The sequence below is a fragment of the Oncorhynchus tshawytscha genome, linkage group LG08 (assembly GCF_018296145.1).
Source record: "Oncorhynchus tshawytscha isolate Ot180627B linkage group LG08, Otsh_v2.0, whole genome shotgun sequence".
Lineage (NCBI taxonomy): Eukaryota > Metazoa > Chordata > Actinopteri > Salmoniformes > Salmonidae > Oncorhynchus > Oncorhynchus tshawytscha.
In genome coordinates, this window is record NC_056436.1 from 76,645,059 (window position 1) to 76,662,970 (window position 17,912).

Here is a 17,912-nt window from a genome sequence, read left to right on the forward strand (position 1 = left end):
AGGGTAAGGGACAGGGTAAGGGTCAGGGTAAGGGGCAGGGTAAGGGTCAGGGTAAGGGGCAGGGTAAGGGTTAGGGTAAGGGTCAGGGTAAGGGTCAGGGTAAGTGAAAGGTCAGGTTAATGGGCAGGGTAAGGGGCAGGGTCAAGGTGCAGGGTGAGGGTCAGGGACTGGTCCTGCAGTGCTCAGGGGCTGGTTAAGGGACTGTGACTGGTCAGGCTGTGGACTGGGTGTCAGGGTGTCCTGGGGAAGTGCTGGGGAAGAGCCAGGGTAAGGGTAAGAGGCAGGGTAAGTGTCTCAAGGTCAAGTCAGTCTGTCTGGTTCTATCTGTCACATTACAACATTGGCACTGACTTCTGCCTGTCCTGCAGTGCTGTGGCCTGTCTGTCTGTCCTGCAGTGCTGTGGCCTGTCTGTCTGCCTGTCCTGCAGTGCTGTGGCTGCCTGTCTGTCTGTCTGTCTGCAGTGCTGTCTGTCTGTCTGTCTGTCCTGCAGTGCTGTGGCCTGTCTGTCTGTCTGTCCTGCAGTGCTGTGGCCTGTCTGTCTGCCTGTCCTGCAGTGCTGTGGCTGTCTGTCTGTCTGTCTGTCCTGCAGTGCTGTGGCCTGTCTGTCTGCCTGTCCTGCAGTGCTGTGGCCTTTCAAGGTCAGGGTCAGGGTAAGGGGAAGAGTCAGGGTAAGGGGCAGGGTAAGGGTCAGGGAGGGACAGGGTCAGGGTAAGGGACAGGGTAAGGCTCAGGGTCAGGGTAAGGGGAAGTCAGGGTAAGGGACAGGGTAAGGGTCAGGGTAAGGGTCAGGGTAAGGGGCAGGGTAAGGGTCAGGGTAAGGGTCAGGGGCAGGGTAAGGGTCAGGGTAAGGGACAGAATAAGGCTCAGGGTAAGGCTCAGGGTCAGGGTAAGGGGAAGAGTCAGGGTAAGGGGCAAGGTAAGGGGCAGGGTAAGGGTCAGGGTAAGGGTCAGGGTAAGGGGCAGGGTAAGGGGCAGGGTAAGGGTCAGGGGCAGGGTAAGGGTCAGGGTAAGGGACAGGGGCAGGGTAAGGGTCAGGGTCAGAGTAAGGGTCAGGGTAAGGGACAGGGTCAGGGTAAGGGTCAGGGGCAGGTTAAAGGGACATTGACAGGGTCAGGGTAAGGGTAAGGGTCAGGGTAAGGGACAGGGTAAGGGTCAGGGTAAGGGTCAGGGTAAGGGACAGGGTAAGGGTCAGGGTAAGGGTCAGGGTCAGAGTCAGGGGCAGGGTAAGGGACAGGGTCAGGGTAAGGGTCAGGGTCAGAGTCAGGGGCAGGGTAAGGGTAAGCGTCAGGGTAAGGGGCAGGGTAAGGGACAGGGTCAGGGTAAGGGACAGGGTCAGTGTCAGAGTCAGGGGCAGGGTAAGGGTCAGGGTAAGGGTAAGGGTAAGGGTCAGGGTAAGGGACAGGGTCAGTGTCAGAGTCAGGGGCAGGGTAAGGGTCAGGGTAAGGGTCAGGGTAAGGGGCAGGGTAAGGGACAGGGGCAGGGTAAGGGTCAGGGACAGGGGCAGGGTCAGGGTCAGGGTCAGGTTAGTTGACAGGGTCAGGGTAAGGGACAGGGTAAGGGACAGGGTAAGGGACAGGGTAAGGGACAGGGTAAGGGTCAGGGTCAGAGTCAGGGGCAGGGTAAGGGGCAGGGTAAGGGACAGGGTCAGGGTAAGGGTCAGGGTCAGTCAGGGGCAGGGTAAGGGGCAGGGTAAGGGACAGGGTCAGGGTAAGGGTCAGGGTCAGAGTCAGGGGCAGGGTAAGGGGCAGGGTAAGGGTAAGCGTCAGGGTAAGGGGCAGGGTAAGGGACAGGGTCAGGGTAAGGGACAGGGTCAGGGTCAGAGTCAGGGGCAGGGTAAGGGTCAGGGTAAGGGTCAGGGTTGGGGGCAGGGTAAGGGACAGGGTAAGGGTCAGGGTAAGGGGCAGGGTAAGGGGCAGGGTAAGGGGCAGGGTAAGGGACAGGGTAAGGGACAGGGTAAGGGTCAGGGTAAGGGTCAGGGTAAGGGGAAGAGTCAGGGTAAGGGGCAGGGTCAAGGTCAAGCTAGGCGGACCAACAGGTTCTATCTTGGATCACATTACAACACTGACTTCTGAGAGAGGCAAACATAAATAGGGTTGTTCTCTCCTTTAAGCCCAGGATAAATCCTTTCTTTATTTTTCCCCTTTTCTTTGGTCCCACCATGTGATCAGGAGAGCAGATTTAGATGCCAGGCAGGGAGGTGGAAGGAACGGAGGGACAGATGGAGGGAATGGGGCCTCCGGAATGCCTGAGCTGGCACTACTGCGTGGGTAGACTAGCAGGACAACAGCCTCCGGCTGCCAACCAAGAGTTTGGCAAACTACCACCCATGTTGGCAATGACATTGTAATTCGAATTGTAACTAGGATGTAACTTTCTGGCAACAAGTTCTCAAGCTGAGTTGGTTGACTGAACTCTGTAGAGAAAGAGATCTAGGTCCCAATGGGAACTCCCCTGCCTAAATAAAGGTTAAATAAGACAAAGAGATAGACAGAGAGATAGAGAGAGAGCAGAGACAGAGAGCAGAAAGAGGGTGAAAAAGAGGGGGGTTGAGTGTGAGGAGCGTGTCAAGGCCTGCTTCCAGTTACCTGCCTGAGCAGCAGACCAGACCAGACCATGTCAGCAAGACTCGTTTCCTCAACCTGAGCTCCTCTCAGACAATAAATACAATTACGAAACAACCCAGAGCAGACAGACAATAACACTGTAGTAACCTTATAATAGCGTTAGGAAACAAAACCAGGAACCAACTGGGTGGTACTGAGGTATTAACCTGGCCATAGATTGTACTGAGAGGTATTAACCTGGTCATAGGAGGTACTGAGGTATTAACCTGGTCATAGAAGGTATTGAGAAGTATTAACCTGGTCATAGGAGGTACTGAGGTATTAACCTGGTCATAGGAGGTACTGAGGTATTAACCTGGTCATACAAGGTATTGAGAAGTATTAACCTGGTCATAGAAGGTATTGAGAAGTATTAACCTGGTCATAGGAGGTACTGAGGTATTAACCTGGTCATAGGAGGTACTGAGGTATTAACCTGGTCATAGGAGGTACTGAGTTATTAACCTGGTCATAGGAGGTACTGAGGTATTAACCTGGCCATAGGATGTACTGAGAGGTATTAACCTGGTCATAGGAGGTACTGAGGTATTAACCTGGTCATAGGAGGTACTGAGGTATTAACCTGGTCATAGGAAGTACTGACAGGTATTAACCTGGTCATAGAAGGTACTGTGAGGTATTAACCTGGTCATAGGAGGTACTGAGCGGGCAGGCCTTGAGCGGGCAGGTCTTGTTGAGGTTGAGTTTGAGGTGGAAGTAACAATAGTCTCTATGATGAAAGGGATGGGAGTCCATATGTTACTGGGCTCTCACCATCATCATTAACAAATCATTTTGTTCATAAGCCTTATAACGCGTATGAACAAAACGATTTGGTGAATTTGAATTATGTAAATAATGTTAATGATGATGGTGAGACCCATGTCACCCCACTCCTCCACTCACTCCACTGGCTTCCAGTCGAAGATCACATCCACTACAAGACCCTGGGGCTTACCTACAGAGCAGCAAGAGGAACTGCCCCTCCCTAACTTCAAGCTATGCTCAAACCCTACACCCCAACCCGAGCTCTCCGTTCTGCCACTTCAGGTCTCTTGGCCCTCCCACCCCTATGGGAGGGCAGGTCCGCTCAGGCCAGTCCAAGCTTTTCTCTGTCCTGGCACCCCAATAGCAGAACCATCTTAAGATGAATGCATTCACTGTAAGTCGCTCTGGATAAGAGTGTCTGCTAAATTCCCAAAATGTAAAATGTTCTTTGTGTCTCTAAAATAACAATAATTCAACTTCTTCAGTATTTTTTAAATTGAAATGACCAAATGTCAGCATTTTACCAGAAGTATTTTCGCATGAATTGTTCATTTTCATAAATTCGGTAGCTACAAAATATAATATTATGCACATATGAACAAAATCCTTTTAGCCTATAAGACATGATTTAATGAAAAGCAGCAAACAGTTGTTTCACATTCTTAAAACACTCTTAAAAGACTCAAACAGAAACAGACAATAGGCTACAGTTCACTCTCAGGATGAGCTGGCAGCCCGAGAACTACTGACAGATCTCGACTCATTCATCGGATCGATGATCCGGATCGATGGTCGACTACGGGAACGGAGGAGGGAGAAGAGGTCCGATTGCGGTCCCAATCTCTCACTCAGTGATCCCACCTGGCATCTGATAAACTCCGGAAGTCCCTGGTGTCTACGTCCCTGAAAGGATTCGAGCTTACCCTGGTCTGTCCAAGAGCCTCCGGAGACTGCCGATTCACCTCTTCCCAAGCCGATGCAGCTCAGCAGGGCTAGGCTGTCTCCAGTCTAACGAGTACGCAGACTTGAGACCCAGAGTTGTCTGTATTGCGGTACTGCCAGTCATATTGTGTCTACCTGTCCCTTCAAGAGACCTAGCTCATTCGTTGGAGTGAGTACTCTGGTGGGTCTTCAAGATAATTGTTCTTCTCCCCTTGCTCGCCCCCCTCTCCATGCCACCCTTATGTGGGGCGACCAGTCCAAGTCTCTCCAGATACTCATCGACTCGGGGGCCGATGTGAGTCTCATGGACGCTACCCTGGCGTCCGAGCTGGGCATCCCTACTCAACCCCTCTCCATTCCCATGGATGTTAGAGCGCTGGACGAGCGCTCTATAGGCCGGGTCAGCCCACCCCCGTTAACCTACGAGTGTCCAATTCCTGCTGGTTGAGTCTCTGCAGGTTCCTGTGGTATTGGGATTCTCTTGGCTCCAGCGACACAATCCATCCATTGACTGGGCTATTGGTGCCATCGTGGGCTAGAGCCCATCCTGCCACACTCATTGCCTGAAGTCAGCTCTGCCTGCCCGGGGACATCTTCCTGGGGGATTGGAAATTCCGCAGCACTTACCGGTATCCCAGAAGGTCAAGCCTGAGGCGCTGCCATGCTGCTATTGTGCCACGGCTACACTCTTGGAAGCCGAGACCTCCCCCCCGCTCCAAGATCATTAGCCCCTCTGCTGTTCGTCCTCTGTTGCCCCGTAACCTCCGTATTGTTCCTACCTTTTCCGTGTCTAGAGTCAAAACCATGTCTGACAGCCCCCGGTCTTCTGTTTCTAGGCCCATTCCTCCCCCCGTGTCATCAATGGCCAGTCAGCGTACACGGTGAGATGCCTCCTGAGGGTTCGACAACGGGGCAGGGGTTTCCAGTACCTGGTTAACTAGGAGGGTTATGGCCCGGAGGAGAGGTGCTGGGTTCCCGCTAAAGACATCCTGGACCCAGCCCTCATCGCCGACTTTCACCGCCGGCACCTCAGTCAACCAGGTATCCTCCCAGGTGGATCGCCAGGTGGCGTCCCTCACCTGTCCTTGTCTCCACCCCCTCCATGTGTCACCCATCTTTCCCACTTATCCTCTGTGTCCTGTGTTTTCTGTCTGTTGCCAGCTAGTCTTGTTTGTTCCAGCCTACCAGCGTTTTGTGTCTCAGTTCCTGCTTTTTCCAGTTTCTATTTTCTTGTCCGCCTGGTTTTCGGCCCTCGCCTGTCCTGGCCCTGTACACGCCCGCCTGACCACTCTGCCTGTACATGACGCTGCCTGCCATCCTGTACCTTTGCCACACTTCTGGATTACCGACCTCTACCTGATCTGAACGTGAACCTGCCTGCTGTCCTGTGCCTTGGCCTCTACTCTTGATTATCGACACCTGCCTGCCTTGATCTGTCGTTTGCCTGCCCCTGTTGTTACAATAAACATTGTTACTTCAAACAGTCTACACTTGGGTCTTACCTTAATTCCTGATAGCGGGGGTCAGCTTAGTACCTTCCACAAAAAGTCTTACTCTGCAAAAAGACACGTAAGCTGTTATTGTAGTGGTGAGTGATTAGCATGTCTTGGGGGTGTGATATTTGTGCATCTGTAAACTTTCTCACTCATCAGTGTTCACGATTCATTCATCATTATTTGAATCATGGTAGCATCCACATTAATGTATAAGTGTTCAGAAACATATTCCATTCTTATTTAAAATCAAAGTGAAACAATACATGATTAAACATGCATTTCTATTGGGCAAAACTTTTGACTACTTTACTACATATAGTGAATTTTTCCCAAATACTGTACTTTCTGTCTATGGAATACTAATGGCCAGGGAGAGAGAGAAAGGGGGGTATGATACGGTATAATTCACTGTATCACAATTCCATTGGGTCAGAAGTTGACTGTGTTTTTAAACTGCTTAGAAAAATATGTCATGGCTTTAGAAGCTTCTGATAGGCTAACTGACATCATTTGAGTCAATTGGAGATGTACCTGTGGATGTATTTCAAGGCCTACCTTCAAACTCAGTGCCTCTTTGCTTCATGGGTGATCAAAAGAAATTGTAGACCTCCACAAGTCTGGTTCATCCTTGGGAACAATTTCCAAATGCCAGAGGGTACCACGTTCATCTGTACAAACAATAGTACGCAAGTAAACACCATGGGACCATGCAGCCATCACACCGCTCAGGAAGGAGACTCGTTCTGTCTCCTACAGATGAACGTACCTTGGTGCGAAAAGTGCAAATCAATCCCAGAACAACAGCAAGGACCTTGTGAAGATGCTGGAGGAAACAGGTACAAAAGTATCTATATCCACAGTAAAATGAGTCCTATATCGACATAACCTGAAAGGCCGCTCAGCAAGGAAGAAGCCACTGCTCCAAATCTGCCATAAAAAAGCCAGGGTTTGCAACTGCATATGGGGACAAAAATGGTACTTTCTGGAGAAATGTCCTCTGATCTGATGAAACAAAAATAGAACTGTTTGGCCATAATGACCATCGTTATGTTTGGAGGAAAAAGGGGGCGGCTTGCAAGTCGAAGAACACAATCCCAACCATGAAGCACAGGGGTGGCAGCATCATGTTGTGGGGGTGCTTTGCTGGAAGAGGGACTGGTGCACTTCACAAAATAGATGGCATAATGAGGGAGAAAATATTTGTGGATATATTGAAGCAACATCTCAAGACATCAGTCAGGAAGTTAAAGCTTGGTCGCAAATGGGTCTTCCAAATGAAGAATGAGCCCATGTATACTTCCAAAGTTGTGGCAAAATGGCTTAAGGACAACAAAGTCAAGGTATTGGAGTGGCCATCACAAAGCCCTGACCTCAATCCCATAGGAAATTTGTGGGCAGAACTGAAAAAGTGTGCGCGAGCAAGGAGGCATACAAACCTGGCTCAGTTACAGCAGCTATAACCTGACTCAGTTACAGCAGCTATGTCAGGAAGAATGGGCCAAAATTCACCAAACTTATTGTGGGAAGCTTGTGGAAGGCTACCCAAAACGTTTGACCCAAGTTAAACCATTTAAAAGACCATGCTACCAATACTATTTGAGTGTACGTAAACTTTTGACCCATTGGGAATGTGATGAAAGAAATAAAAACTGAAATGAATCATTCTATCTACTATTATTCTGACATTTCACATTCTTAAAATAAAGTGGTGATCCTAACTGACCTAAGACAGGGAATATTTACTAGGATTAAATGTCAGGAATTGTGAAATTCAGAAACTGAATTTAAATGTATTTGGCTAAGGTGTATGTAAACTTACGACTTCAACTGTATATAAAGAAACAATAATACCCAGGCATTTACAGAGGGATGATGACTCCTGGCCTTTTGTACTACAATACAACAGTACTTTAGACTAAATGATCTGGATAACAGTAGCGTACCTCAAGCAGCCTGGGTTTATCTAACACACACAAAAGGTGGGTGCTCACTATTCTTCCCAGGGGAAGATAAACAATCTGACAGAAACCAACGTGATGAGAAGAAAACAACAAGACCTTGTCTAAACTAGACATATTATAATACTGTATCTTGTGAAGGACAAAACTGGTAGCCTGCTCTACACTGTGCCTAAGGCTACATTTAGCAGTCAAAGACCTACTACTACACTGTGCCTAAGGCCACATTCAGCAGGCATAGGCCTATTACTGTTGAGCTGACTATACATGACCATAGACATAGGCCTACTGTATCTTATGAGGGACAAAAACTTGTATATTTAGTAGACAGCTTACTATAAGTGAGCACAGGACAACAACAGACCCCAGAGAGACCAGCCAGACTGAGAGACTGACTGAGTGAAATACTATTTCAGTCCATCCTGTGTGTTGGTGCCATTTAAAGACAAAGACCACAGTATGTGGTCCCGGTCCGCCCCTCCCTCCCACACCCTGTGACCTTTAATCCTGTAAAGGTCAGGGGTCGCTGCCTGTTCCATGAGGATAAAACTATTGTCCCACTGCCTCTGTGTCATATCTTCAGACAAACATACTGGAGTGGACACTGGGAACAGAGTCTGGGTAACTGGGTCGAGACAGAGAGAGAGTGCAATGCCATGCAAGTCTATTTTACTTCAAAATTAAATGGGAAAAAATATAACCGCAAGCAGCCATGCCAAGGGTTCAAGCTTTGGCTAAATAGTGCCACCCTCAGGACACATTGGACACATTGCCCTAGGATGAGCTACTTCTGTACTCCTTACCATGCTTGCCAAGTATCAGAACTCGACATCAAACAGATCATGCAATATGCTTTTGATGTATTTTGGACCATTATCAATGATGTTGACTACTTTAAAGTCTTCTTCTCCAGAACCGCTACACTGATTGGCACCACATTTGGTATATAGCATTATGTACCCATGTCTTTAAACACAATATTTTACAGGACTCTAGCTCAAACAATATGGGCGCTATGAGCCAATGAGCTTGCATGAATGTTTTTTTCCTGTTCAACAGCGTCACCATGCAGCTAAACTGAGTCAAACTTTACTGGTTAGGTAGATTTATATCCCTGAGCATGTGTGCCAAATTTCATCACTCTGAGTCAAACAGATCAAGCGATATAAACATGTGCCTGTTATAGCGCCAATGTGTGGTCGATCTGAATGTGCTTGCATATGTTGAGTCTTGACAGTGTTTGGAACATGTGCACCAACTTTTATTACAATACAAATATCTGTGTCGGATTTATATGCATTTACGTGCCAGACCACACCCACGTGAATGTTTATTGGTCAGTAGGCACCATGTTGTTTGACATATTAACCTGAAAACTATTGCGATGTGAAACCTTTGCATTTTAAGTGTTCCTCACAAAATTCTAAATGGCGGAAAATCCATCATTGCGGACCTCATAGGTTCTTATGCAAATGTGTTCCTTGTGAGGAGAGGGACCTATGTACCGAATTTCACAACTCTACGTAACACGGGGTGAGGGGCGTGTGTCCCTTGGCCCTTTACCATCATGCCAGGTTGCACCCTCCTAGGCCTTACTATCTCACGGGAATGTGCATCTTTTAACAACATTTTGGCAGAACTGGAATAATAATAATCAACGCCAACAAATACAATAGGGTTTCACCCAGCCTTGTTGCTTGAACCCCTAATTATAACGACCTAGTATTAGAAACCTAATATAACAGTTTTTAGGTAGGGGTGTAACAGGTATTCAAACAACAACAGGTGCATTGTGCAGCTGCAACTGAGCATCACAGCAACGATTAACAATAAGTAATACATTGTTATCGATTATTGCATGGTTGGGTTTTGAGTTTGCAAGAAAGCCATTTCACTGTACTTGTGCATGTGACATTAAAACTTAAAACTTGAAAACTGACTGTGCCCTGTATCAGAGAGTCAAACGAGAGAGAGAAAACAACTCAACTCAAGCTTGTTTTCCAAGTCACTTCCAAGAAGTAGTACATTCAGTATCAACACCAATAGGCAGGTCTAATGTTAGGGAGGCTGCGAATTTTCGCAGCTTTTTGTTAAAAATCGCGCAACATTTCAGCGCCCTGCTACTCATGCTAGGAATATAGTATATGCATATGATTAGTATGTGTGGATAGAAAACACTCAGACGTTTCTAAAACTGGTTAAATCACGGCTGTGACTATAACAGAACGTCTGTTTCATCGAAAAGCGCAGGAAAATCTGATCACTGAAAGTGGAAATAAATATCCATGCGCCACTTCCAGGAATTGTTAAAGGTGAACCGTATTAAATGAGGCCGAGGTTGCAGTACCTACAGCTTCCACAGGATGTATAGAGTCTTCTCATTTGATTCGGATTTGATTCTTGGTCGAACCGACCCAAGGGAACCGATTCCCTCCGACCTGAAACAGGATGTTTTGGTCGAGTTTTTTCCGGTCATTTTTTCTAGACGGTCGCCTATAGCATTTACATCGCCTCCTGATTAATTTCGCTTATTAACGTGTACTAATACCTAAAGTTGCATTACAAAAGTATTTCGAAGTGTTTTGTGAAAGTTTATCGTCAACTTTTTTAATTTAAAAAAATGACGTTACGTTATGAAACGCTATTTTTTTCCGTTTATCACACAGTCTTCATAGATCGATATCTAGGCTATATATGGACCGATTTAATCGAAAAAAAGACCCAATATTGATTATGAGACATCAAGGAGTGCCAACAAAGAAGATGGTCAAAGGTAATGAATGTTTTATATTTTATTTATGCGTTTTGGGTAGCGCCGTCTACCGCAAAATCTGTCGTTAGGTGACGTTGCAGTATTTTGGGGGTACATGCTATCAGATAATAGCTTCTCATGCTTTCGCCGAAAAGCATTTTACAAATCTGACTTGGTGGATAGATTCACAACGAGTGTAGCTTTAATTCACTACCTTGAATGTGTATTTTAATGAAAGTTTCATGAAATTATGAGTTTTATCAAAAACTATAGGTGGCGCTCTGAAATCCGCTGAGTGCTGTTCCTTCATGGGAACAGTATTTTGCATCATCCTTAAGAAGTTTTAATCAGAGCGACAGACGGGTCTCTCAGAGGGATAAAGGCAGGGCGTCAGAGGACACAGCACAAGAGAAAGACGTTCTAGTGAGAGCTGTTTAATCTCCTCACAGAGTCACCGAGCAGCATAATACTTTCCCTGGACCTGATACACAGACACATTCTTACTGTACTTCCTGTCTATGGAAAACTAATGGCAGGGAGAGAGAGAAAGGGGGAATGAGAGAGAGAGAGAGAGGAGAGGGAGAGAGGGAGAGAGAGAGAGAGAGAGAGAGGGGGAATGAGAGAGAGAGAGAGAGAGGGAGGGAGAGAGAGAGAGAGGGAGAGGGAGAGAGAGAGAGAGAGAGAGAGAGAGAGAGAGAGAGAGAGAGAGGGAATGAGAGAGAGAGAGAGAGGGAGAGAGAGAGAGAGAGAGAGAGAGGGAGAGAGAGAGAGAGAGAGAGAGAGAGAGAGAGAGAGAGAGAGAGAGAGAGAGGGAGAGAGAGAGAGAGAGAGAGAGAGGGAGAGAGAGCAGACTCCTCCGAGAAAACAATTTACTGAGCAAATGTCAAATTGGCTTTTAGCAAATTACAGTACGACAGACCACATATTCACCCTGCATACCCTAATTGACTAACAAACAACCCAAAATAAAGGCAAACTCTACTCATGCTTTGTTGATAAAAAAAAAACATTTGACTCAATTTGGCATGAGGGTCTGCTATACAAATTGATGGAAAGTGGTGTTGGGGGAAAAACATGCATCATTATCCATGTACACAAACAACAAGTGTGCAGTTACAATTGGCATAAAACAGACACATTTCTTTCCACAGGGCCAGGGGGTGAGACAGGGATGCAGCTTAAGCCCCACTATCTTCAACATATATATCAACAAATTGGCGAGGGCACTAGAACAGTCTGCAGCACCTGGCCTCAACCTACAAGAATCTGAAGTCAAATGTCTACTGTTTGCTGATGATCTGGTGCTTCTGTCACCAACCAAGGAGGGCCTACAGCAGCACCTAGATCTTCTGCACAGATTCTGTCAAACCTGGGCCCTGACAGTAAATCTCAGTAAGACAAAAATAATGGTGTTCCAAAAAAGGTCCAGTTGCCAGGACCACAAATACAAATTCCATCTAGACACTGTTGCCCTAGAGCACACAAAAAACAATACATACATCGGCCTAAACATCAGTACCACAGGTAACTTCCACAAAGCTGTGAACAATCTGAGAGGCAAGAAGGGCCTTGAATAGAACCCATTGCCCTTTATGGTTGTGAGGTCTGGGGTCCGCTCACCAACCAAGAATTCACAAAATGGGACAAAAAACTAATTGAGAATCTGCATCCAGAATTCTGCAAAAATATCCTCTGTATACAACGTAAAACACCAAATAATGCATGCAAAGCGGAATTAGGGCGATACCCACAAATTATCAAAATCCTGAAAAGAGCCGTTAAATTCTACAACCACCTAAAAGGAAACAATTGCCAAACCTTCCATAACAAAGCCATCACCTACAGAGAGGTGAACCTGGAGAAGAGTCTCCTAAGCTAGCTGGTCCTGGGGCTCTGTTCACAAACACTAACAGACCCCACAGAGCCCCAGGACAGCAACACAATTAGACCCATCCAAATCATGAGAAAACAAAAAGATAATTACTTGACACTAGAGGTCGACCGAATAATCGTAATGGCCGATTAATTAGGGCCGATTTCAAGTTTTCATAACATTTGGAAATCGGTATTTTTGGCCACTTTTTTTTTTTTTTTACACCTTTATTTAACCTTTATTTTACTAGGCAAGTCAGTTAAGAACACATTCTTATTTTCAATGACGGTCTAGGAACGGTGGGTTAACTGCCTTGTTCAGGGGCAGAGCGACAGATTTTTACCCTGTCAGCTCGGGGATTCAATCTTGCAACCTTACAGTTAACTAGTCCAACGTTCTAACCACCTGCCTCTCATTGCACTCCACAAGGAGACTGCCTGTTACGCGAATGCAGTAAGACGCCAAGGTAAGTTGCTAGCTATCAATCAATCAATCAATCAATCATAATCACTAGTTAACTACACATGGTTGATGATATTACTAGTTTATCTAGCATGTCCTGCGTTGCATATAATCGATGCGGTGCGTATTCGCGAAAAAGGACTGTCGTTGCTCCAATGTGTACCTAACCATAAACATCAATGCCTTTCTTAAAATCAATACACAAGTATATATTTTTAAACCTGCATATTTAGTTAATATTGCCTGCTAACCTGGCTCATTGCGAACTGTGTGAAGACTATTTCTTCCTAACAAAGACAGCCAACTTTGCCAAACAGGGGATGATTTAACAAAAGCGCATTTGCGAACCTTTCTTAAAATCAATACACAGAAGTATTATTTTTAAACCTGCATATTTCGCTAAAAGAAATCCAGGTTAGCAAGCAATATTAACCAGGTGAAATTGTCACTTCTCCTGCGTTCATTGTACACAGAGTCAGTGTATATGCAACAGTTTGGGCCGCCAAATTTGCCAGAATTTTACGTAATTATGACATAACATTGAAGGTTGTGCAATGTAACATGAATATTTAGACTTATGGATGCCACCCATTAGATAAAATACGTAACAGTTCCGTATTTCACTGAAAGAATAAACGTCTTGTTTTCGAGATGATAGTTTCCGGATTTGACTATATTAATGACCAAAGCCTCGTATTTCTGTGTGTTATTATGTTATAATTAAGTCTATGATTTAATATTTGATAGAGCAGCCTGACTGAGCGGTGGTAGGCAGCAGCAGGCTCGTAAGCATTCATTCAAACAGCACTTTCGTGTGTTTTGCCAGCAGCTCTTCACAATGCTTCAAGCATTGAGCTGTTTATGACTTCAAGCCTATCAACTCCCGAGATTAGGCTGGTGTAACCGATGTGTAAGGGCTAGCTAGTTAGCGGGATGCGCGCTAATAGTGTTACGAACGTCAATCGCTCTGAGACTTGGAGTAGTTGTTTCCCTTGCTCTGCATAGGCCGCGGATTTTGTGGAGCGATGGGTAACGATGCTTCGAGGGTGGCTGTTTTCGAAGTGTTCCTGGTTCGAGCCCAGGTAGGGGCGAGGAGAGGGACGGAAGCTATACTGTTGCACTGGCAATACTAAAGTGCCTATAAGAACATCCAATAGTCAAAGGTATATGAAATACAAATCGTATAGAGAGAAATAGTGTCACGCCCTGGTCAAAGTATTTTGTGTTTATCTTTATGTATTTGGTCAGGCCAGGGTGTGGCATGGGGTTTTTGTAATTGTGGTGTGTTTGTCTTGGGGTTTTGGTGGTGGTATTGGGATTGTAGCTTAGTGGGTTGTCTAGCAAGGTCTATGGCTGTCTGGAGTGGTTCTCAATCAGAGGCAGGTGCTTATCGTTGTCTCTGATTGGGAACCATATTTAGGCAGCCATATTCTTTGAGTTTGTCGTGGGTGATTGTCCTTAGTGTCTTACTTGTACTCTCTGTTAGTTTGCACTAGATAGGCTGTTTTCGGTTTTCATTACATTTATTGTTTTGTAGTGTTTAGTGTTTAGTGTTTAGTCGTGTTTACGTTTTTTTGTTTAATAAATATGGATCGCAATCGACACGCTGCAGTTTGGTCCGACTCTCCTTCATCACCACTAGAAAACCGTTACAAATAGTCCTATAATTCCAATAATAACTATAACCTAAAACTTCGTACATGGGAATATTGAAGACTCATGTTAAAAGGAACCACCAGCTTTCATATGTTCTCATGTTCTGAGCAAGGAACTTAAACTTTAGCTTTTTTACATGGCACATATTGCACTTTTACTTTCAGCTCCAACACTTTGTTTTTGCATTATTTAAACCAAATTGAACATGTTTCATTATTTATTTGAGGCTAAATTGATTTTATTGATGTATTATATTAAGTTAAAATAAGTGTTCATTCAGTATTGTTGTAATTGTCATTACATATAAAAAATATATAATTTTTAAATCGGCAGATTAATCGGTATCGGCTTTTTTTGGTCCTCCAATAATCGGTATCGGTGTTGAAAAATCATAATCAGTCGACCTCTACTTGACACATTGGAAAGAATGAACAAAAAACAGAGCAAACTAGAATGCTATTTGGCCCTAAACAGAGAGTACACAGTGGCAGAATACCTAACCACTTTGAATGACCCAAAATTAAGGAAAACTTTGATTATGTACAGACTCAGTGAGCATAGCCGTGCTATTGAGAAAGGCCGCCATAGGCAGACATGGTTCTCAAGAGAAGACAGGCTATGTGCACACTCCCCACATAATGAGGTGGAATCTGAGGTGCACTTCTTAACCTCCTGCCAAATGTATGACCATATTAGAGACACATATTTCCCTCAGATTACACAGACCCACAAAGAGTTTGAAAACAAATCCAATTTTGATAAACTCCCATATCTATTGGGTGAAATACCACATTTCCAATGCCAATAAAGCCCTTAAATTGAAATTGAATTGACAGAGAGAGAGAGAGAGAGACAGACAGAAGGAGAGTGTCATGCCCTGACCTTAGAGAGCCATTTTATCAGGGTGTGATGTGGGGTGGGTATTCTATGTTTTGTATTTCTTTGTGTTTGGCTGAGTGTGGTTCCCAATCAGAGGCAGCTGTCTATCGTTGTCTCTGATTGGGAATCATACTAAGGTAGCCTTTTCCCCACCTATGTTGTGGGATCTTGCTTTTGTACAGCTCTTGTAGCCTACGGAACGGTACATTATTTTTGGTTTCACTTTGTTATTTTGTTGCTGGTTCTAATTTAAATAAATATGATGACCACAAATTACGCTGCGCCTTGGTCACCTTCAAACAACGCACGTTACAGAAGATCCCACCACAAAAAGACCAAGCAGCGTTTTCTGGAGGAGTGGACATGGGAGGAGATATTGGAAGGCAAGGGTCCCTGGGCGCAGGATGGAGAGTATCACCGTCCAAGGGAGGAGATAGAAGCTGCTAGAGCGGAACGGTGAGGATACGGGCAATTAGAGGAACGGCAACTATACAAGGGGTCACAGCACGGAAGCCCGAGAGGCAGCTCCAAAAAATGTTTGGGGGGCACACGGAGAGATTGGCGGAGTCAGGGTTTAGACCTGAGCCAACTCCCCGTGCTTACCGTGGGGAGCGTGTGACCGGTCGGGCGCCGTGCTATGCGGTGATGCACACCATGTCTCCAGTGCGCAGTCACAGCCCGGGGGCATTTTTCCAGCTCCCCGCATTGGACAAGCTAGAGTGGGCATCCAGCCAGGGTGCCGGCTCAGCGCTCCTGGCCTCCAGTGCGTCTCTTCGGCCCAGGATATCCTGCGCCGGCTCTGCGCACTGTGTCTCTGGTGCGTCTGCACAGCCCAGTGCGTCCTGTGCCAGCGCCCCGCATTTGCCGGGCGAAAGTAACCATCCAGCCAGGACGGGTTGTGCCGGCTCTACGCTTGAGACCTCCAGTGCTCCTCCACGGCCCAGTGTATCCGGTGCCTGCTCCATGCACCAGGCTTCCAGTTCATCTCCCCAGTCCGGTGAGACCTGTTCCGATTCCACATACCAGGACTCCAGTATGTCTCCCCAGCCTGGTAAGCCCTGTGGCAGCTCCACGCACCAGGCTTCCAGTATGTCTCCCCAGCCTGGTGAGACCTGTGGCAACCCCACGCACCAGGCTTCCAGTATGTCTCCTCAGTCCGGTGAGACCTGTTCCGATTCCACGTACCAGGCCTCCAGTATGTCTCCCAGCCTGGTAAGCCCTGTGGCAACTCCACGCACCAGGCTTCCAGTATGTCTCCTCAGTCCGGTGAGACCTGTTCCAGCTCCACGTAGGAAGCCTCCAGTGATGATCCATGGCCCGAAGCCTCCAGTGATGATCCATGGCACGAAGCCTCCAGTGATGATCCATGGCACGAAGCATCCAGTGATGATCCATGGCCCGGAGCCTGCAGTGAGGATCCATGGCACAAAGCCTCCAGCGTTGATCTGTCCGGAGCCTCCAGCGACGGTCTCCAGTCCCGAGCCTCCAGCAACGGTCCCCGGTCCGGAGCCTGTAGCGTCGGTCTACGGTCCGGAGCCTCCAGCGACGGTCCCCGGTCCGGAGCCTGTAGCGACGGTCTCCAGTCCGGAGCCTCCAGCGACGTTCCCCAGTCCGGAGCCTCCAGCGACGTTCCCCAGTCCAGAGCCTCCAGCGACGGTCCCCAGTCCGGAGGCGCCACCAAAGTGGGGGGAGCCAGAGGTGGAGCGGGGTCTATGCCCCGAACCAAAGCCGCCGCCCTGGGTAGATGCCCACCCGGACCCTCCCCTATAGGTTCAGGTTTACGGCTGGGAGTCCGCACCTTTGGGGGGGGGTACTGTCACGCCCTGACCTTAGAGAGACGTTTTATTTCTCTATTTGGTGAGGTCAGGGTGTGATGTGGGGTGGGCATTCTATGTTTTGTATTTCTTTGTGTTTGACTGAGTGTGGTTCCCAATCAGAGGCAGCTGTCTATCGTTGTCTCTGATTGAGAATCATACTAAGGTAGCCTTTTCCCCACCTATGTTGTGGGATCTTGCTTTTGTACAGCTCTTGTAGCCTACGGAACGGTACATTATTTTTGGTTTCACTTTGTTATTTTGTTGCTGGTTCTAATTTAAATAAATATGATGATCACAAATTACGCTGCGCCTTGGTCTCCTTCAAACAACGCACGTTACAGAGAGAGATATGACATAATGTCTTTATCCTTTTGGAACTTCTATGAGTGTAATGTTTACAGTTGATTTTTAATGTTTGTCATTTTTGTATATTATCTACCTCACTTGCTTTGGCAATGTTAACATATGCCAATAAAGCCAGAGTGTGTGTGAGAGAGAGAGAGCAGCAGTGATCTGACAGGGTGATTAGTGTGTTGATTAGCAGGCTGTCCTGACTCCTACCCTGAGAGTCAAGCCTTGTTAACTGTCTGAGGGACAGGGAGATATCAGCCCTGGTCTCTCTTAGCAGCCGTGTGAGGGACAGGGAGATATCAGCCATGGTCTCTCCTCGCTGTCTGAGGGACAGGGAGATAGCAGCCATGGTCT

General features: G+C 46.7%; 2 protein-coding genes across 3 annotated transcripts in view; one reads left to right on the forward strand and one right to left on the reverse strand.

The window, feature by feature from the left end:
• Positions 1–17,912, reverse strand: part of n4bp3 (NEDD4 binding protein 3) — a 92,008-nt gene that overhangs the window by 65,539 nt on the left and 8,557 nt on the right. Inside the window, exon 2 of one of the 2 annotated variants that reach the window (XM_042325971.1) lies at positions 5,817–5,869. The exons of the other annotated variant lie outside the window; for it this stretch is intronic. The gene's annotated coding sequence lies outside the window, so the exon portion shown is untranslated. The remainder of the gene's footprint in view (positions 1–5,816; positions 5,870–17,912) is intronic. 2 annotated transcript variants of the gene reach the window in all.
• On the forward strand, positions 120–1,902 carry LOC121847029 (glycine-rich cell wall structural protein 2-like; the record flags this gene model as incomplete). The annotated part of the gene is made up of 6 exons (XM_042326321.1): positions 120–128; positions 887–1,090; positions 1,122–1,248; positions 1,314–1,320; positions 1,418–1,523; positions 1,786–1,902. Coding segments are annotated over exons 1-6 (570 nt in total), but the record flags the coding sequence as incomplete, so codon positions are not given.